The sequence below is a fragment of the Bidens hawaiensis genome, unplaced genomic scaffold, assembly GCF_021521415.1.
Source record: "Bidens hawaiensis isolate Kalapana, Puna unplaced genomic scaffold, B.hawaiensis_p1.1 tig00002772_1, whole genome shotgun sequence".
Taxonomy (NCBI): domain Eukaryota; kingdom Viridiplantae; phylum Streptophyta; class Magnoliopsida; order Asterales; family Asteraceae; genus Bidens; species Bidens hawaiensis.
Genome location: NW_027491150.1, coordinates 794,579 through 816,080, shown reverse-complemented (window position 1 = coordinate 816,080; position 21,502 = coordinate 794,579). Strand labels below are relative to the sequence as shown.

The 21,502-nt window shown below is 40.4% G+C and overlaps 1 protein-coding gene and 2 pseudogenes across 2 annotated transcripts in view; all 3 read left to right on the top strand.

Moving 5' to 3' along the window:
- Positions 1–13,083, top strand: part of LOC143621204 (putative methyltransferase PMT16) — a 32,868-nt pseudogene extending 19,785 nt beyond the window's left edge. Inside the window, exons 2-7 of the transcript XR_013151473.1 lie at positions 7,726–8,363; positions 11,299–11,509; positions 11,610–11,907; positions 12,000–12,397; positions 12,523–12,604; positions 12,682–13,083. The product of XR_013151473.1 is annotated as a putative methyltransferase PMT16 (transcript). The remainder of the gene's footprint in view (positions 1–7,725; positions 8,364–11,298; positions 11,510–11,609; positions 11,908–11,999; positions 12,398–12,522; positions 12,605–12,681) is intronic.
- Positions 13,084–14,915: 1,832 nt separating this feature from the next.
- On the top strand, positions 14,916–18,661 carry LOC143621203 (uncharacterized). Its single transcript, XM_077092715.1, has 3 exons — positions 14,916–15,784; positions 15,933–17,499; positions 18,434–18,661. The coding sequence occupies exons 1-3, from the start codon at positions 14,916–14,918 to the stop codon at positions 18,458–18,460; spliced, it is 2,463 nt and encodes an 820-aa protein (XP_076948830.1). The 3' UTR covers positions 18,461–18,661.
- Positions 18,662–20,507: 1,846 nt separating this feature from the next.
- On the top strand, positions 20,508–21,244 carry LOC143621045 (zinc finger protein ZAT3 pseudogene; annotated as a pseudogene).
- The last annotated feature ends 258 nt before the right edge of the window (positions 21,245–21,502 follow it).

The window sequence follows — 21,502 nt, the reverse complement described above, 5'->3', positions numbered from 1 at the left end:
AAAGGCCAGGTTTTGGCGACTTTATTGCGGAAGTGCCTGCATCGCGGGAAAAAGAGTGCCAGGAAGAGGCTCAACCCTCTCCAGCACAGGACATCAATGATGTCTGACGACTCTACACTGATGGAGCAGCCAATAACGAGGGTTCAGGCGCAGGGTTGAAACTAACCAACCCAGCAGGCCAAGAATACACTTACGCTATTCGACTGGATTTTCCAAGTACGAATAACGAAGCCGAGTATGAAGCATTCTTGGCCGGGCTGAGAATTGCGCGTAAGATGGGAGTGAAATACTTGGAAGCCCACGTGGATTCCATGTTAGTAGCCAACCAAATAAACGGGACGTACACGGCCGTGAACGACACAATGGCTCTGTACCTCGCACAAGCAAAAACCCTTATGCGCGATTTTAACGATTGCAAAGTCATATACGTCAAGCGTAGCGAAAACAAATCTGCGGATGCGTTAAGCAAGCTTGCATCATTAGCCTTCACCCACTTGGGAAAGGACATCCGCATTGAACTCCTCGGGGCACCTTCAGTCCCGCATAAGGAAATTTGTGTCATCCAAACCGGCACAGAAACGTGGATGACACCAATAATAAATTACCTTGCGGCGGGTATACTACCAGAGTCAAAAACACAGGCAAGAAAACTACGCTGTAAAGCACTGAATTATCAACTCATCGATAACATCCTTTACAGACGTAACTTTCTTGGCCCACTCTTAAGATGTGTGGACAACCAAGATGCTGACTACCTCCTAAGGGAAGTACACGAAGGCATCTGTGAAGTACACGCAGGTCCACGCGCTGTTGTAGCTAAGCTAAACAACGCGGGATACTTTTGGCCGGGGATGCATACGGATGCGCTGGCATACATCAGAAAGTGTAGGTCTTGCCAGCTCTACGCACCCAACACGCATCGCCCGAAGAATGAACTTGTTCCAGTCACCTCTTCATGGCCATTTCAGAAGTGGGCCATCGATGTGACATGCCCATTTCCCACAGCAGCAGGAAACGTTCAGTTCCTAGTGGTAGCCATCGACTACTTCACCAAGTGGATAGAAGCAAAACCCTTAGTCCAAACAACCGCGAAACATATCAAAAAATTTATTTGGGAATTTATTATTTGTCGTTTTGGACTTCCACAGAATTTGGTGAGCGATAACGGCACCAACTTTGCTAACAAGAAGCTACAAAAGTGGCTGGAAGAACTTCAAATCGCTCACACCTTTACCTCAGTGGCGCACCCGCAGGGTAATGGTGAGGTAGAAAGAGCAAATAAGAGCATCGTCGAAGGCATAAAGAAAAGACTCTTGGAACACAGATCCGGCTGGGTGGACGAGCTTCCGCACGTCCTTTGGGCAAACAGAACGCTGAAAAAGGCCAGTACGGGAGAAACCCCGTTCAGCCTCACTTATGGCACTGAAGCCATGGTCCCGGTCGAAATTGGTTTACCCTCACCAAGGGTCTTGATTCAGCCAGAAGACAATGATGCGGAAAGACGGTTAGACCTTATGCTAACCGAGGAACGCAGAGACTTAGCCGCAGCGCGTGAAGAGAACTACAAGCGGCAAATGCAAAAGTACTACAATACGCGGGTAAAACTCTGCAACTTCAATGTAGGAGACTACATACTGCGTAACAACGAGGCTTCGAACCAACAACGCCCAGGAAAACTGGCCCCGGTTTGGGAAGGGCCATACATTATCAAAGAAGTTCTGAGAAAGGGCGCATACCGGCTCGAAAGGCTCGATGGCACTCCCATCCCAAGAACATGGAATGGAGCTCAATTACGCAAATGTTACATGTAGATCAATTCCAAACTTGTAAAGAAAAGGCCTAGAGCCACTTCTAATGGAAATGATTCTCCTTTCACATTGTGTTGATAGCCTTACCTTTATACTTATGAACTTCCCACACTGATATGCCGGTATTCACCGCATAAATATGGGAAGAAGTAAGTTGTTACGTGTGGAAGGCGGCAAAACCCGCATAAACACATAAAACGGTAAAAATTTCAAAAGAAAAGATAAGGAAAACCTTCACGCAGGTCAGTTATAGGTAAAGTTTGGTCATCCCACTAAATGAAAGTGACGGTCCTACCCGCACAATCATGATAGAGGAAAATGAACATTAACCTATTAACAACCGTGCGTACAAAGGCTAACTTATTCAAAATACTTAGAAAACTTCTAAGGAAAAGATGAGGAAAACTTCCACGCAGGACAGATATAAGTAAAGTTTAGCCATCCTACTAAGTGAAAGTGACGGTCATACCCGCACAATCACGAAAGAGGAAGCGAAACTTAAACTTATAATCTGCCACGTTAAAAAGTTAACTTATCTAAGTACCAAAGAAATTGCTAAGTTAAATCAAAATATGCGTAAAATAAACAAGGCAAGGAATTAGCAAATAATCTTTATTCAATCGAAATTCAAATATTACAGATTGCTGGGTACATACCCGCATACAAAAGAAGCTATACAAAAATAAAAATCTACTCTAATGGTGGAAAGGGATCTTCAGGATCAAGCTTCAGGACCACTTCCACTTGGACCCGCACCATCAGTAGAGCGTGGCGGTTCAAGGAAAGCTTTAAGGATAGCTAGCCCATCATCAGCAGCAGCAACTTCGTTCACCTTCTCCACCACCGGATGCGGGAAGGCGGCATACTGGTTCACTGCTTGGTCATATAAAGCTTCAGTATCCACATCAAATAAAGGGAAGTTGGAAGGCGGGATGCCTTTCTCAACGAACCCTAGACCAAGCAGGAAGCCGGCCTTTTCCCCATCCTCATGAGAAGCGTTGAGGGCTGCGCTCATGGCATCGTCGTATGATGTGTCCGTGAAGACTCGATGCACAACCTACAAGAAAAAATACAAGTATCAAAACCTTTTCTATTTACAAAGAAAAGCGTAAAGATATTATGAAATTACGCATACCTGAGACAACGCTTCTCGAAGAAGCCATTCCTTGGCAACCAGAGCCTCCTGGAGGGCGGCTTGAGCTTGGTTACGGGCGCGTTCGGCTTCACTTTTATTAAGGTTGGCAAGCAACACTTCCTTTGCAGCAGCCTCTTCAACGCCCTTTAGCTTCCGCTCAGTGTGGTCAAGCACGCCCCTCTGGTCCAAGATCTCTTGGAGCTTCTTGGCGTCTTCCATAGCCAAGGCATCATGAGCTTGCTGGAGCCTCTCTAGCTTGGCTTTAAGCTCCTCGTTCTCAATGCGTAGAGGCTCAGCAACAGCTTCAGCCTTGGTGGCCCTCTCAGTTGCGTTCCGTGCAGTTTCCTTGGCCAGCCGAAGCTGTTCGTTGACAGCTTGGGCAGCCTTGGAACGGGCCTCGAGACGGGCCTGAACTTCAACTTCAAGGGCCTTGAAGGCCTTCTCCTTTTCCGCAGCCACTGCGGTAAGCCTATTGTTCTCCTCCCGGACAGCCCGCGCCTGAGCTACTTCTTGGATACGAGCTGCTTTTAACTTGTCGTTTTCACGACAAAGCAGCTCGACGCGCGTCTGCATCTGGGCCAGGAGAATCCGAAGCTCATTGGTTAGCCTACCCTCCTGGTAGCTAGCCATTGCTTCCCCCAACGCACCACTGGGAGCTGCGTGACGAGCCCACTCCACGCACTCCACAGGCGTGCGAAAAGTTGTTCCTCGGCGGATGTTCCATCGTGGAACATACACTTCATTGGAATCCGACACTGCAAAAAACAAAAAGCAGTTAGGAAAAGATGATATATATATAAAAAAAAAAAAAGGCCAAAAGAACCCTACGCACCTGTAGGGTCGACAACAGGCCGATAGCCGCCAAATCCATCACCTGAACCCAAGTAAAATCCATCCAAGAGGTCAGGCAGATGGGAAGGAGGCAGAGGTTGGCGAGAAGCCCCAAGCATACCTGAAGGATCGGCCGTCGTTGCCGATGACGGAGGAGGCATGGTGGAGGCCGCCGCGGTATAAACCAATGGAGGTGAACTCACAACCGTGGTCGCCGCTGCGGAGGAGCCCGCAGAAATAGTCACCGCCGGCTCAGTGAAAGATTCAGTAAATATGGCACTGACAGCCGGCGGAGATGTCGTCACAGTTGGAACAGTTGGCTCATCCTGGTGAGCAACTGAACCAACTGAAGCAGGCGCAGACGCCTGGGTCATCGCCTCAGGTAGGTTGACCAAACCTACCGTCATGGGTCCGGAGGTGCTCCTCCCCGCTCCACCCTGGAATGCGGTAGCATCCACGCCTGCACAAAGAAGATATATAAGTATAATGATGGAAAGCTATGAAGTTAAAAGTAAAGGAAGTTTGTACTTACGGGTTTTCTTGAGCCTAAAAGTGCGAACAGGCGGGGACGAACCCGATGGAGCCGGCCTCTTTACGCCGCTCACCGTCGTCATCCTGGGTTGCCCGGAGGTGACAGTCGTCGCAGCCTCCGGAGCAGTGGTCTTATCACCACTAGGGTTCCCCGCCACCTCCTCGCTTTCGGTCTCTGAATCAGACCGATTCACCGGATCGGCAGTGGAGGCAACCTTCGCCTTCCCCTTCCCGCCGGCAGCCTTCTTTTTCCGCACCAAAGGAGGACCATCTGCGGATTCCTCTTCAGAAGACAAGATTAGAGGAATTCCAGCAGAGGTTTCAGCATTGAGAGGTCGAGGGTTGAATAACTCCTTACCTGGCCGCCTGGCGCTCAGGATCTCGTGGCCTGGCGGGTAGACCTCCACGAACCGATCCGCCGTCTGTTCAAGGATGGGCAACTCATTCTCATCTAGAGCACGAGTACCCATCCGAGCGGGACCATCAGCCTCCCGCGGATGCAGGAGCGACTGCAAGTCATTCCCCTCTGAAATAAAAAAATAAACAGTTAGAAGAAAAACCTATATCAACAAAGAAGACAGAGCATACCGTAAGGGACAGAGTTCAAACCGTATTCGAGGACGATGGGAACCTGCGACGCCTCCTTCCACACCCGGCTCATCCCAAGCATCACCATCCCAGACTCCGCAAAGCGGTATACTGGAGTCTGGACCCGGGAGATCTTGGCGAACCACTCCGCCTCCTGGTAGTTGAGAGCGTGAAGGGCGGGGAGTGCTCTCCCATTCTTAAAGGTCATCGCAAGGGGGACGACGCGAGCGGAGATATAAAAAAACTCACGCTTCCACGACCGAAGACTGCGCTCGGTAGCGCAGATCTTCAACCCCTTGATCCGATTGACCAAGGTGTACCACCCCTGGATGCACCTCTAGGAGTAGAAGGTCATCAACCGATCTACGTGGGGCTCCACGCCCAGAATGAGGCACACACACTCAAAGTGGCGGATCTTGGCGATCGCCATCGGGTGTACCTCCGTCAGATGCACGCCGTGCCTCTCCAAGACACGGTATACAAACTTCGTCAATGGGAACCTGAGATTCCCATAAACGAAGAATGCAGCGTACACCCCTATCTTGCCCTTGGGGGCATCGTACAACGTCTGGTGTGGCTCCGGAAACTCAGGCTCGAACGGCTCGAGCATGAACTTCCGGACGACGTACCGATAGAGGTCGGCCGGAAGAGCACACTGGCACTCGCCAGCAGTACTCTTGTCATCCTTATCAGAAGTGGACGACGGATTCTCGACGAACACGTCAGACTCCTCGGCAAAAGAAGACATGTTTCGGATGTACAGAAACGATTTCAGAAGAATGCTCGACGGAATAGTGAGTATTCGCCGGAAATCGTTTAGAAGATGAAGAGAGAAGTGAAAGTGTGGATTACAAAGGACCCTCTCCCCCTTTATATACTCATCGCAATTAATGCGATGAATTTAATGCGGAAGAGAGAGAAATCGCAGGTGCAATGAAACTATGACACGTGGCAAATAGCAAGCTGGCAACAGCTGTTGAAAGGACGCGTGCCATTAATTTCGCTGCCACGCGCCCGAAAAATCGCGCCCACGCGCCTGAATAAGCGCCTGGAATGACCATATACTGTCACGTCGCCATAACTTCCTGCACGTCCTGACACTGTCAGAAGAAACCGTCGGACAACGTTTCAATAGTTTGGACTGTTCTTACCCTTTCACCAACTTTTCGAATTTCAAAAAGATTCAAAAGTAAGCGGGAAAATACCCCTTACCTTGGCAACCAAGAAACTATAAGACAGGTGCGAGTACAGTGTTAAGGCAAAACCCTTCACATACTTGGCACCTGCAGGGAATTGAAGCCAAGAATACCTCGGCAACCAAGTAACCATAAGACGGGTGCGAGTACAGTGTCAAGGCAAAACCCTTCACATACTTAGCACCCGCAGGGAATTGAAGCCAGGAATACCTTGGAAGTAAAGTAACTATAAGACGAGTACGGGTACAGTGTCAAGGCAAAACCCTTCACATACCTAGCACTCCGCAGGGAATTGAAACCAAAAAGGATCTTCTGGGCAGTGCTTGCGGAAACGGGAATAACATCCCCGCATAGCGGGAACGTCGAGAACTAGACTGTTTGAACCTCCAAGATGGAATTGGTTGTTTAAACATAATTGATCACTATGTTCAAAACTACCAAAACCTCATGGAGAATCTACACAAGTGGAACTCAACGCTCCTGACTTGCGAGGAGGTTACAGACCTACCCGCATCACACCCAAAGATCAAGCAGAAAAGTCGGGAATTTCTGCCTGGCATTAGGAAAACCGCGGGAAGAATCCCCACGGAAAACCTTAAAACTAAAATCCCTTTTCAAAACCCCTTGCTAAAGTCCAAAAGTTCACCTCACTTATTAATAATTCATGAGAAGAACATTGGACTGGGGGGGACTTGAAGAGGTAGGTCCCAGCAGAGCCCAGTTGGACCCGCAAGACTCACCTTGAAGAGGGACGTCTGCGCAAGGACCAACTGCTTCCGCAGGACCCACCATGCCCAGAGAAGACCTTACGCGCAGTACGCCAGCTGTTCCCGCAGGGAAAGCCTCCCAATGGTGAAGTACCCCGCCTGTTCCCGCAGCTGCGGATACAAGCCATCAGGGAAGGCTACCCGCACTAATAGCAAGGCTACACGCACAAGGCACTAACTCTTGATACTTCAGTAATGTCACCTGAAGGAATGAGCAAGGCGGGAATACTCCCGCCCAAATGAGCCAGTCCGTATGCTTCTGGAAGATCTTTTGTACTATACCTGCCAAGGTATGGGCAAAATAGACGATCTGACCAAAACAGCCCATGAATCAATCACAGGGTGACAGCTCACCGACAACAGTACGAGGAGGAGCACCCTCTAGTACTGTTTGTCACTATTAGCCGCTGCCTACTCACCAACCCTCACTGTGGGACGTGCGTAGCCTACAGTTGGTGGAACAGTGCATAGCCGGCAGTAAAGGAACAGTATACAGCCGGCCTTGTCACTATCAGCCGCAGCCTATCCACCAACCAGCATGGCTTGTGCGTAGCCCACTGTTGGCAGAACAGGAATACTATTCAGCCGGCTGTACCTTCTTGGAAACCTACCTTCGGCTATAAATACTCCAACACCTTGGAATGGTACGAGGATTATCGGATATCTCATTACCTTATCTTCTCTAGCAATCTCTTAATATACACTTATATTCAGAGCAATCTAGTCTGATTCTCACACCGGAGGGTGGTCACAAGGAGGAACCCCCCCTTCTCAGTGACGAGCTTACGGTGTCTGTTTTGCAGGTCACCTGAAGAACAACTTTCTTTGCTGGACCTCATCCTCGTGGGAAACATCTATTTAACCCCCAGATTATCCGTAATCTGCCCGGGATCGATTAGTGTTTCTTCAACAACAGTCCTATGTTCATGTTTTTATCTCCTAGGAAACCTTAAACCAACAACAACAACCCCCCAATTCATCCATTCCAATTCATGTAACAATATTAATCCAAACAACCCCGTTGTCACTACGACACACGCCTCAGTACTAGACTTCACCCCACACCACCTCGCTGAGCTACACGACGGGCGTGTGGCGCGTGAGACCAACCGCTTTCCACCCTGCGCGTCAAAACTCAGCGAGTACACACCGTGTGAGGACGTTGACCGGTCGTTGAAGTTTGACCGGGAGAGATTAGTGTATAGGGAAAGACATTGTCCGGATAAAGAGGAGGTGCTGTTGTGTAGGATACCCGCCGTACGGGTACCGGCAACCGTTCCGGTGGCCGGAGAGCCGTGACGGCGCGTGGTATGCGAATGTGCCACATAAGCATTTGACTTTGGAAAAGGCGGGTCATAATTGGGTCCGGTTTAAAGGGGACCGGTTTAGTTTCCCGGGTGGCGGGACGATGTTTCCGAATGGTGCGGGTGGGTATATTGATGATATCGGGAAGTTGATTAATCTTCGGGATGGGTCGATTAGGACCGCTATTGATACCGGCTGTGGGGTACGTAACTTTTTTTTTCATTACCTCAATATTATTATTTTCACCTTATTTTCACCTTTTTTCATATTTTCAAATATATTCAAATTTTAAAACATAAAACTTTGTATTGTTTTGTTACCTGATTTTACTTGCTACTTGCTAGTGGGTGTTGGGCATGTGTTAATGAAGTTTGCAGTTTAGAAAAAAATAAAACCTTTTTTTTAATCTACGGAATGGATCGATTAGAACCATCATTAATACTGGCTATGGGGTACGTAACTTTTTCTTCAATAGTATATACTACGTTAACTTTGTTTACTTTGAGACCTGAACTCTCAAATGCACTTTTTGAAAGGTTAAACATTGAAATTGAAAAATGGTAATTATTTTTTATGGTTATTGAAATATGTTGGTTAATAATAAAGATATTTTAAAAACAATGCAAGTATACGAGTGATGATATCTCTTTTGTACTTATGCTTTCTTTACTTTGTTTGTTATAGTATATTGATTTATTTGTTTGTTTTTATTCAATGATATTTTCGTAACTATTTAAAGTATAAATATGGATATGTGTTTGTTCTTGATATTTGTATATTGAAAACTTGAGATATTTGTATATTAACAATTGTTGTATATTAGATATTAAAAAGGTAATAAACAACAAGCTAATTTGCGTCGTGTTTAATCATTTAAATTATTTTTATTTACGAATGAGACGTATTTCATTTTTAGCAAGAAACTTAACGTCATAAAAGCTCGAAAGTTCTTTATAAATCATAGAAATATGTTAACGATTTTTGTCTACTTAATTAAGTACTTAACTATCATTTATGTGTTTATTATTTGAAGAAACTTGTTGACTATTATACATATCGATATGGTGTGCTTACTAGCTAAAAACATAACGTTTTACGAATTTAAAGTTTCAATTACTTATAGACAATTATGATTTTTCAATAACTCAATAACATGAAATTGACAAAATTGACAAATGTAAATATCTTTATTAATACTATTAAGACGTAGTACTCGTTTTAACTTAAATTGTCTATATGTATATTATTTTTTAAATACATATTATATTGAATTAATTTAATTTTAAAAAAGTAATATACTCTTGATATAAAGTGTTTTTGACTTTTTCTGATTTTCCAGAGTTGGTTAGAAGTATCCTTTCGAAGGATTGGTTCAAATTATCAAAGTATGAATTAAAAGACACAAGTGGATTAACCTATTTTTATTCATCTAAAGTTTTTTTATTTGAAAACTAATAAATTCTTTATTGTAACTTAATGCAATAAGGAAGTGAACATTTTTAACACCCTAGGATTCATGTTATGCCATATTAGGTTGATGATTATGCTAGTCAAGTTATTACTTTCGTAGCAAAAGAATAAATAGAAACACGCTCAATATCAAAAAAAGTTTAACTAGAATACAGTTATATTATTATTTTGGATTTTTGGTGATTTAACGAAAGAAAAGAAGAAAGTGAGATGAACAGTTAAATAACAGTCGTATGCATTATAGTTTAAAACGTATTATGTAGGTGTTTATGTGGTTTTCATAGTTTTCTACTAGCTAACAATTGGTTCTCTATTAAACACCCATCAAATACATGTATATATTTAAAATGTAAATTTAAATATCATGATATATATAAGATGTGCCAAAGCAAAAGATTCTCTAGAAAAATCATTGACGTGGTAGTTGTTAGGCATGAAAAATCTATTCAGAGTGGTTGGATCTGATCATTATAATAAGAAATTAGTTGGTCGTTGTAGTATCATATTGTTTGGATGTAGAAAAACAACGTTAAATAACCCAATCCAATTAGGGGTGTTTATCGGATTATATAATGGGTTATTCGGGTTGGATTCAGATTTGAAAATTTTAGAACCCTATTTGAAATACAATCCGATCCGAATTAGGGTCATTCCTATCGACATGAATTGAATTTGGATGGATTCAGATCGGATTCGGATAATACGAGTAATTTGTATAACAAGTACACAAACTTAAGGTTTATTAACTAAATATGCAAAACGGGAAAATAAAAATAAAACACTACAAGAGCAAGGAAGTTAAGTAGTGTTAGAATGTATAATGACGGAGTGTTTTAACATTTTTGTCTATGGAGTGTTAGGTTGATTTAACGAATAATGAAGTTATGGTTATAAGGTTATTGTAAATGCTAATGGACTTGGCTATATACACTAATAGCATGTTACATATTCGGATTAGTCGGTGAATAAACCAAACTATCCGGGATTTTTTTTAAATCCATGTCCGAATTCGATTTATACGGGTTTCAGTTACGGTTCGGATTTCAGTTTTTTCGGAAATTTTCAGCACCCCTAAATCCAATGGTATAATACCAAAAATAATAATATAGTAATAAATAAATAAATAAATAATAATTTTTTTATTAACAAATCAATGTAAAAAAATCCGGGGTTTTAATACCATAAAACAATAACTATGTGTGTTTTTTTAAAGTTATTTAAATAGATTGATGTCATGATTTATTTAGAGAAACTTGTAAAAGGGTTGGTGGATTGATTGGGCCTACAAATGTCCATTTGGAAGGAAGCAATTTGGACAAGCAAACTACTCACCTTTAACCTTTTAGGCTTCTTGTCATTTAAATTAAAAGATTTTAATAGTTAGTATAATTTTATAAAATTTATGAAGTAGTTATTAGTACTCTGTTATATCATATAATATACAAAATGGTATGAAAAGTAACTTTGATAGTCTATAAATCACGATAGTTATTTACTTATTTATTACCATGCAACTATTAAGAGCATAAAGTAAATGTATGTGAATTGTTTTTTTTTTAAGTAAAAGTAAAAGTCTAGGAATCAATGTTTTTGACGCTATTGTATCTAAGAGTAATTTTTAGTAACATTACTTATTTACATGGGTTTTTAATATATTATTTCTTTAGGTGGCTAGTTTCGGAGCTTATCTTCTATCAAGAAACATTCTAACAATGTCATTTGCACCGAAAGACACTCATATAGCTCAAGTACAATTCGCACTAGAACGTGGAGTTCCTGCTTTGATCGGCATCATGGCATCAATTCGGTTACCTTATCCTTCTCGAGCTTTTGACATGGCTCATTGTTCTCGTTGCCTCATCCCATGGGGGCAATATGGTAATCAAACCACATTTTTGTATTTTTCGTTTTAGTTTTGCACATATAACATATTAAAGAAATTAATAATGCACACTTTTTGTTTTTTTTTTAATTGTAGATGGTCTGTATTTGATTGAAGTTGATAGAGTTTTACGCCCGGGAGGATATTGGATTCTCTCCGGCCCGCCTATCAATTGGGAGCGTCGTTGGAAAGGTTGGGACAAATCAAGGGAAGAATTCAAAAATGAGCAAGATAGGATTGAAGGAGTGGCAAAAAGCTTGTGTTGGAAAAAGTTAATTCAAAGGGATGATATCGCGATTTGGCGGAAACCTTCATATCATATTCATTGCAAAATCACTCGTAAAATCTTCAAGAAGCCACAATTTTGCGAGAATCAAGATCCAGATATGGCATGGTAATATTAAAAACACTTTGATATGCCATATTTTACACGACCTTTTTTGACACGTGTGTTTTTTTTTATTTACCAAAATACTTCATATATAGGTATACTAAGATGAAGACATGTTTGACTCCATTACCAGATGTTACCAATATCAGGGAAACATCTGGGGGAGGGCGGGTGGCAAAATGGCCTGAAAGGTTGACGTCAACTCCACCGAGAATCATTAGTCAAGATGTTGGAGATATCACAGAAGAAATATTTAGAAGTGACACAAATCTTTGGAAGACTAGATTATCATATTACAAGACACTAGGCCAACAACTAGCAGAGAAAGGACGGTACCGTAACTTGCTAGATATGAATTCCTACTTGGGAGGCTTTGCAGCTGCGCTTGTTCTCGACAATGATCTAGTATGGGTAATGAACGTCGTACCCGTTGAAGCTAAAGTAAACACCCTTGGAGTTATATATGAATGAGGGTTGATAGGAACTTATCAAAATCGGTAATCGTTAGTCTTTTAATTTACTAATTTAACTTGTTAAAAAAAATAAAAAAAAAACTTGTTAAATAATCATTTTTATTTTTATTTTCTATTATAAATTAAATGTTTTTGTTTAACTAACGTTATTTTTTGGTTTATGTGTCATATCCAAGAACATATGATTTCATTCATGGAGACACAATTTTTACTATATATAAAGACAAGTAAGATCTTTGAGACATTTATTTCTATATTTATAAGTACACTTTCACAAATGATTTACATATATTTGGTATTGTAGATGTGAAATGGAAGACATATTGTTGGAAATGGACCGGATTTTAAGACCACAAGGAAGTGTAATAATTCGAGACGACGTTGACTTACTAGTCAACGTACAGAGTATCGCCGAAGAACTCCAATGGGAAACCAGATTGGTCGATCATGAAGACGGACCACTTGAGCGAGAAAAACTACTCATTGCCACGAAGCAGTACTGGACGGCCCCGGCCCCTGAAAGTAACCAATAACGGGTTTTTTTATAAGCGGTTTGAAAATTCATAATAAACATATTCCAAAAGTAAAGGGAAAAATTATATTTTTTGGTAAAAACTGCGAAGTAAGTACATGTTGATTATTACGTTATGAATAAAACTCTAATTGTTTATTTAGTGGAAAATGGAAATCATTATGAATATTGAAAATGTAGAAATTATTGTCTTGAATCCTTTTCTTGTCATAAATATATTTCTTCATATTCTAATTTGTTGCATATGTCTTATCTAGCCAGAATTAAATTATATCTATTAGATTATAAACTATTAATGGGTTGTTTTAGTTTCTTGTATAATTGAACCATTTAGGCAAATAATCCCAAAAAGAACGATGTTATTACGCGTTAAGTTGTTCTTACGTTACACGAGTAAAGATAGATTTAAGGATAACTCGATGGTAAAATTAGCCGTTAACTTAAAAGAGTTTGAGGCCTGTTTTAGACTTCAACAAACGACTCTTTCACTCCTTCACAATGTTGCAATGCCATTAATGTTAAGTAGTAAGCACTGTTGTAAAAGCCGGCATAGGCAGCCGAGTACACGGCGCCTAGGTGCTCTTGGCACTTCATCACACTGCTTTTCTTCTTCAAAGTCAACAAAATCGATCTCGGTCTTACGTGGTCCAAGTAGGTCCTAGATGGTCCAAATCGGACCTGGGCGTCTCTTATTTGGCCTAGGCGGCCAACTCGGTCTTAAAATTTTTTCGACTTCTATTAAAAAAAATGTAATTTCTCCTAGAGCACACCATTGCCATTTTTTTCGGTTATAAATTAATTTATTTATAAAATACCACGTCTGAGTACTCCCCGGGTACACCATGCCGTCCACGCCTAGACCGAGTACTCACAACTCCATAGTTGACCGCCTTGGGAGCGCCTACTCGCCTAGCGACATTGCAACCTAGGTAGTAATTGTGTCATATCATAGAATATTAATTGACGGTTCCAAATCGGTTTCCTATTTCAAAGCTCAAAATGGTTCTGAACTAAGCCATACCGCCTGGTTCTAGCTCTAATAACCCACTTTTTGATATTTTACCGTTATAAGTGACTCAAAATTGAACAGGCACGTTTAAAACATGCACGCATCCTTCAATTTTTCTAACCACTCGAACAAGGGGGTTTGTGAAAGTTTATTGTTGTAGAAAAAGTTAGGGTTTTTGAGAAAAGTTTGGAATATGATGTGGCTATTATTTGATGGTTTGTGGATGTTTGTCGTTGTGGATGCTCTAAAAAACGACTAGGGCTGCCACTTTTACCCGAAACCCGAAACCCAACCCGAGAAATACGTACCCGAACCCGAACTAACCCGACTTAAAATACCCGAACCCGAGAAAGAGAAAAGACTAACCTGAACCCGAACCCGAACCGAAGTAAGTCGGGTTGGTTCACGGGTTTGATTTATAAGTTTCGGGTCAACCCGAATAAACTTTTAGTTTTGAAACTAATATATATTTAGGTATAATAAGCTTAGTTTTAGCCACTAAAGTTATCAAAATCTAGTCATAATTGATGTTTTCATTACAACTATTATAGATCGATTGTTTATTGTTAATTTATGTTTTCCATTTATTACTAATAGCAACCGTAATCAAGCAACTAAATCACGCCCGATTGAAAGCGATTATGGTTTGTGTTAGTTTTACTTTTCTTTTGGATTGTTTTATCAAGTTATGTTGATTTATTATTTGATTATTTGCTTACGAGCAAAAAATAATATGTTAATTTAATTTGAACATTGTAATTTTTAAACTCTTTTTGTTTTTTGTTTTGTTTTCTAGGATACTCGAAACCTGATTAACCCAACCTGAATTACCCGAACTTGAAAAATCCGTGAGAGATTCGGGTTAAGTTTCGGGTCAAGTTTAAAACTTTTAAAACCTGAAAACCCGACCCGAAAAATCTAAAACCCGAAGAACACCCAAATAAGTAATAAATACCTCAAAACATTTAACCCTAACACAATTCTTGTTTTGTTGACGATGGCTACTCCACCAGACCAAAATCAAAATGAAAATGAAAATGAAAATGAAACCCTAGAACCCCCAAATTCACCACCACAATCAGATGAACAACAACAGGAGGCTGGTAAATCCCAATCTCAACCGCCGGCGATGATGACGTCATCACGCAACACCACCAACAAGCGTCGTAAAACATACAAACGCAGAAAACCCAGCAAGAAAATCATTCACTTGACCGATAGCTTAAACCCAATCCCCTTTGTCCCACCCAAAACCCTAGATCTTGATAAACACCAAGACGTATTGAAAAAAGTAGGGCTTTTTGAGTTTAGTAGAATCGACTTCGACTTCGACCGGGTTCGGGTTCTGAAAACCGATTTAATCGTGCAGTTGATTGGGAATTACGACCCGAAAAGACGGTGCAGTTATGTGAATGATATGAGGGTTGGTGTCAACAGGGCGGATTTAGCCAGGGCGTTGAAATTGCCGCCTGCGAGACAGGATCGGGATCGGGCCGCTGTCGAAGAGGTTGATTTGGATTCCGAGGTGTTTTCGTACGAGTCGATTGAGTTTCTTGAGGAATTTGTTCATAAGTGGATTGTGTTGCGGGATGAGCCGCGTGTTGTGTCCGGTGAGATGGTCGGTTGGGCGAGGTGTATTCGAGATGGGCATCCCGAGAAGATGGATGTTGCTAGTTTGATTTGGAGCAGGGTTGAGAAGGAGTTGAGTCTAGGGGATAAGCTTGTCGATTGTTATTATGCGTCACATTTGTTGTGCTTGATTCGGTCCCAAAAACCAGATTTTTTCATCGATGAAGAAGAAAAAGAAGAAGAATGTAATTTAGAGACGGAAGTTGAGGAACCGGCGGCACTTGAAGAGGTTACGATGTAAGAATAAATATATAGATATGTATATTTATATATGGCCATCATTATCATTTATATAATATTTAGATCAAAATATTAAATTATATCTTATAATTATATTAGCTGGGTTAATCATAATATTCATGTTTTCTATTTTACATACATGAAGAACTGATCAACATACGAAAGATGATGAAACAATGGCGGATGCTGATCTGGATGAGCAGGTGGACTGCAATGACGTATCGGGTGATCATTTCTTGCAGCCTTGTCGAAACAGCAGTTTGGTTAATGTTGAACAAGTCGAAGACGAACACGTTGAAGAAGTAAAGGTTTTGGAAGTCGAAGACGAACACATTGAAGAAGTTAAGGTTGAGGAAGTCGAACACGAACACATTGAAGAAGTTAAGGTTGAGGAAGTCGAGGAAGAACACATTGAAGAAGTAAAGGTTGAGGAAGTCGAACACGAACACATTGAAGAAGTTAAGGTTGAGGAAGTCGAGGAAGAACACATTGAAGAAGTAAAGGTTGAGGAAGTCGAACACGAACACATTGAAGAAGATAAGGTTGAGGAAGTCGAAGAAGTGGAGGAAGAACGAAACATTGAGCAAGTGGATGATGATGATGTGGATGATGAAGAGGAGGAGGAGCACGAAGGCGGTGAACGAATGGATGAAGGGTTTGACATGGAGGCGAATGACGACTCATTTGATCGTGACGGATTAACTACTGACAACTTCCTTCAAGGAGTTGAAACGTCGCACAACCCTTACAACTCTCACGGGATGTCGTCAATGGACCTCTTCGGTTGTTCGTTCTACAACAATGGCGGGAAGCGAGTAATGGAGCCTGAAGAAGAAGAAGACATCCAAATGCAGAATGGTATCCAAAACAGTAAAAGAATAAAAACCGAAGAAATAACGTGGGATCAAAAACAAAACGACATTGACATTGGTTTCTGCTTTGACCAAATCCAGCAGTTAATGCAAAAGGCCAAGATGATCCACGAGTCAAAAGAACGAAGCTATGAAAACGTGCAATATAGTCAGCAAATAGCAGTGGATCAGCTTCAAGAACGCCTGCATATATTGGAAATGATGATAAAATCAAAAGATGAAGAGTTGGCGAAGAAGCATAACGAGGTGTTTCGTCTTGAACGGGAGCTTTATCTGATGAGTGATCTCGTATCCGGGTATAGAAAGGCTTTGATCGACACGCGCTCTAAGTTTTCTGACTACAGAAAGCGGGCTCAACTTAAAGAAGAACCGCTTTATAGAGATGCGGGCCCGGGTGGTTTGGTTTTGAGCGTACGGGAAATAGAGAGGCAGCGGTTGAAGCAAGAAGAGGAGATGATGAAGATTCAGATTGTTGCAAAGAATTTTGAAGAAGAATGTGTTTATCGGTTGCAAATGCATAGTAATAGGCTTTCACCGATGTTTGATAAGCTGGTGGTTATTGAGAATGAAGTACACATGCTTAAAGAATTATCTGCAAAAGCGAAAGAGGCTCAGGTCGAGCCGAGTGCTGAGCTTGCACCATCTGTTGAGCCTGAAGAGAATCAGAAATCAATGGTTGAAGATGAATCTTCGGTTGAGCCTGAAAAGGATCTGAAATCAATGGATGTAGATGAATCTTTGGTTGAGGCCGAAAAGAATCAGGATGCACCGAATGAAATCACCGAGGAGAATTATGTTAGCATGGATGGTGTTCTTCCTGATGCTGCTGGTGAATCAGAGGTATGAACAAAACCTATTTATAAAATGCTCTTGGTTGATCATTGGTTTTCTTTAGTTTAAATTATTCCTATAAGATGTTTGAACATTATAATCAGTGGCGAAGCTTGGGCGAGTTCGTCGGGGGGGGGGGGGGGCTCAAATTTTCGGTATAAAACGGGTAAATTTACACAACGTATACAAATTTTCGGACGGTAAAAGGGTCGATTTTCACTACCACGCAAAAAAACAGGGGGCCGGGGCCACCCTTGGCCCTAAGGAAGCTTCGCCCCTGATTATAATTGTTTATTTTTTAATATTAGAAACTGGGTTCGGGTTAGGCCTCATTCGTTGTCTATGTTCCTTTACGTTCATTTATTAAAATTCGTTCGTTTACCTTTCGTTTCATTTGATTAAAAAGCATGTTTGTTAACATAATCGTTTTTTGAAATAGAATATGTTCACATATTCATTTAGAACTTTTTGGCCCGTTACAACTTAGAATGGTTTTAGTAACTTTTTAGTTTACTTATGTTAATTCATCTATGTTCGATTGTGTTCTTGCGTGAACCGTTTGTTTATACTTTTAACGAATAAAACATGTTTAATCGTCTTTACAATAGAACACGAACAAGCAAATCCCGTCCGTTTAATTGTTCTTGTTCGATCGTTGTTTGGTCAAAGTTAAATGAATGAACACGAACAGCCTCATTCAGTTTGAATGGGTCATTTTCTTACAACTTAGTTTCAAAAGGCACAAAAGTTTTGAACCAAAATGGGTTTGGAGGTTAAAAATATACCATTCCATTTTTGGCGACATTTAACCGGTTTGATCTGTTTCTTTTTATAGCTAATTGCACGTTAATTCTAACACAATCTAACTTGAACCATATATGGATATAATCGCGATCTCTGTTGATTTGAATGGTGTTGACAGTTTATGGTTCATGTGTTGCAGGAAAAAGCAGATGGTGAAGAAGATTGATGATTCTGTTTGTGTATGGAAGATTCTTATCGTTCGTTCGTTTATGTTTTGATGGAATCTGAAATTGTGTTGGATTTGGTCGTTGTTTCTTTCATCGTTGTATGCTCATTTAGATGTCGAGATGATTCTGTTTTATCTAAGCTTGGATGCAGAAGAGTTGTTTATAGTCAACTTGAAACTTTTTATCGCATCCTATTAATAAATAGCTCAGGTTTATTATCTTCGAACCCGCGTGGTAAACCTTTGTCACATAAACCCACACCATTCTCCTCAATTTTTATACATAAACAAACATTTTTTTATACACATTTCATATTAGTAAGTTTAAGTACATGTACACAAAATACATTTATGGTTCAACTGTCCAGACTCGTGTGGGTAGCAGAAATCTGTTTTTACGCTTTTAAACGCGCTTAGTTAAACGTAAGCTTATATAGATATTAAGTCGACCATGGTATTTGACGAAAGTACACTGTTTTAGTCTTTTAGACTCGTTTTTATGTGCTAAAACTTTTTGGAATGTTGGGTTCAGCGCTTAGGTTGGGCTTTAGGATTTTAACGCTTGCGGTTCAGTTATTAATCAACCTAGGTTACACAAAAACATTTATTTTACAAATATCATATTATAATAACATTAAGTAGCTATAAAGATAATACTTTTATAGTGGAAACGTGTTTTTGCGCTTTTAAACACGTTAAACGTGTAATTAAACGTAAGCCCATGCACATATTAATCAGTCAGACCACTTTAATGGACCAAAGTAACCGGCTTTACACTCATTTTTATGCCAAATTTTATGGAATGTTTAGGTTTGGTGTTAGCTTGTTTGGATGGTTTTTAAGATTTTTAACGCTTCCGGTTGGTTATTATTTAAATTAGGTTACATATAAGCATACTTTTTATACATATTTCATATTAAGAACTTTAACTGTAAAGATAATATTTTTATGGTGAACTTATGTTGATACATATTTCATGTTAATAACTTTAAGTGTAAAATAATATTTGTATGGTTTAATAGTTTATCATTATTTTTTGGTAGCAACTACGAAGCAAGTACATGTTGATTATTACATTATAAATAAAACTCTAATTGTCTATTAAGTGGAAATCATTATGAATATTGAAAATGTAGACATTATTGTCTTGAATCCTTTTCTTGTTATAAATATATTTCTTCATATGCTATTTTGGTTCAATATATCTTGTCTAGTCATAACGAAATTATATCTTTAGATTAAATTATTGATGGGTTGTTTTAATTTCTTGTATAATTGAACCATTTAGGCCGATAATCCAAAAAGAATGATGCCCGTTACTCGTTTAGCCGTTCCTACGTTACACAAGTAAGGATAAATTTAAGCATCACTCGACTAGAATAATAATTTATGATAAGAATATGAAACCAAATTAAAATTTTGGAAATTCATTTAAAGATTTTAGAAAAATAAATTCAAACCTGCACAATTAGACTAGAATAATAAGTTAGTTTGTTATCAAGCAAATTAAGTAACTTTGCTAGACATAATTGATAATCTTTTCATCTATTTTTCACCAGCCTTTACTTGTTGAATCCAACAAAATAACATAAAAACAAAACCCAAATTACCATGAATTCAACTATGGAAGCAAATAAATGGTTTCATATACTGGGCATCATGTAAAGTAAACAAGACCACAAGAATGATATTGAATTATGAGTCAAAGTGGTCAAAGGATTTTATACGTATATATTTATTTTAAAATAGAGGCCTTAAATAATCAAATCTATTTACATGCACGTTCTTCACCGTTGTTTTTCATTTTCAAAGTCTGTATCTTTTTTCCAGTTTCCCGCGGTAGACGTTTACGCCTTTTTTAATATAATTCTTCTATTGCCGTGCAAAAAACAAAAAAATAAAATAAAATAAAAAAATTTACATGCATGTAACCACCGAAAATAACTGACTTATTCACATCCTCTCTTTGTAACCGTTCCCACCACCATAAGAACCCCAATCAGCCATTCATTCAACTTTTTTCTTTTCTTTTCCAAACGGTAAAAAGATGAACAAAGACTTGATGATCATGAGCAGTGGTGTTGGTGCTGCCACTAGTGCTTCATCCGACTTCCAACTCTACCCGGTAAACCCGAACCTGAAAAAGAAGCGAACGAAGATGATGAGACTCCAGATTGTTGGTGGTAGCAGCAGCCAACCAATTACCAAACCTAAATACGCGAAAAAACCAGACCCGAGTGCTCCGAAGATCACACGGCCGTGTACTGAATGCGGGAAGAAGTTTTGGTCATGGAAAGCGTTGTTTGGTCACATGCGGTGCCACCCGGAGAGGCCGTGGCGGGGGATCAATCCGCCGGTTGATCGCGGTTGTTTAACTTCCACCAATGAAGAAGAGCGGTATGTGGCGTCTTGCTTGTTGATGCTAGCCAACGGGGCTCCCGATTATGAAGAGTTCGAGTGCACCAGTTGCAAGAAGGTGTTTGGTTCGCACCAAGCGTTAGGGGGCCACAGGGCGAGTCACAAGGGCTGTTTCGCAATAACGAGAAAGGAGGACGGGGTGAACAAGTGGAGGAGCACAAGTGTAGCATCTGTTCGAGGGTGTTTTCGAGTGGGCAGGCACTTGGTGGACACAAGAGGTGCCATTGGGAGAAAGAAGACGAGGCGGCTGCTGCGGCTTCAACGTTTGTACTCTCGCATATGTTCGATTTGAATTTGCCTGCGCCTCAGGATCAGGATTACTCAAGTTGTTCAAATGTGGGGTTGGATTTAAGATTAGGACTTTGATACAATACACTAGTAATATATTATATAATGTGTGTAAGTAATTGTGTCGTTATTATGTTTGTTACTGATGATCAGGTATTTTGTATATATATTAGTGTATTAATTATGTAGTTTTATTGAATATATTGTTAGAACTTTGGTACTTCATACATGCTTTTGTATTTCAGGTCATTGATCATTAAAGATGCTAAATTGGAGACTTGTACGAGCATGGAATGATATCCCTGGAAGACCGAAGCATGATTTGATGTCTTGGGA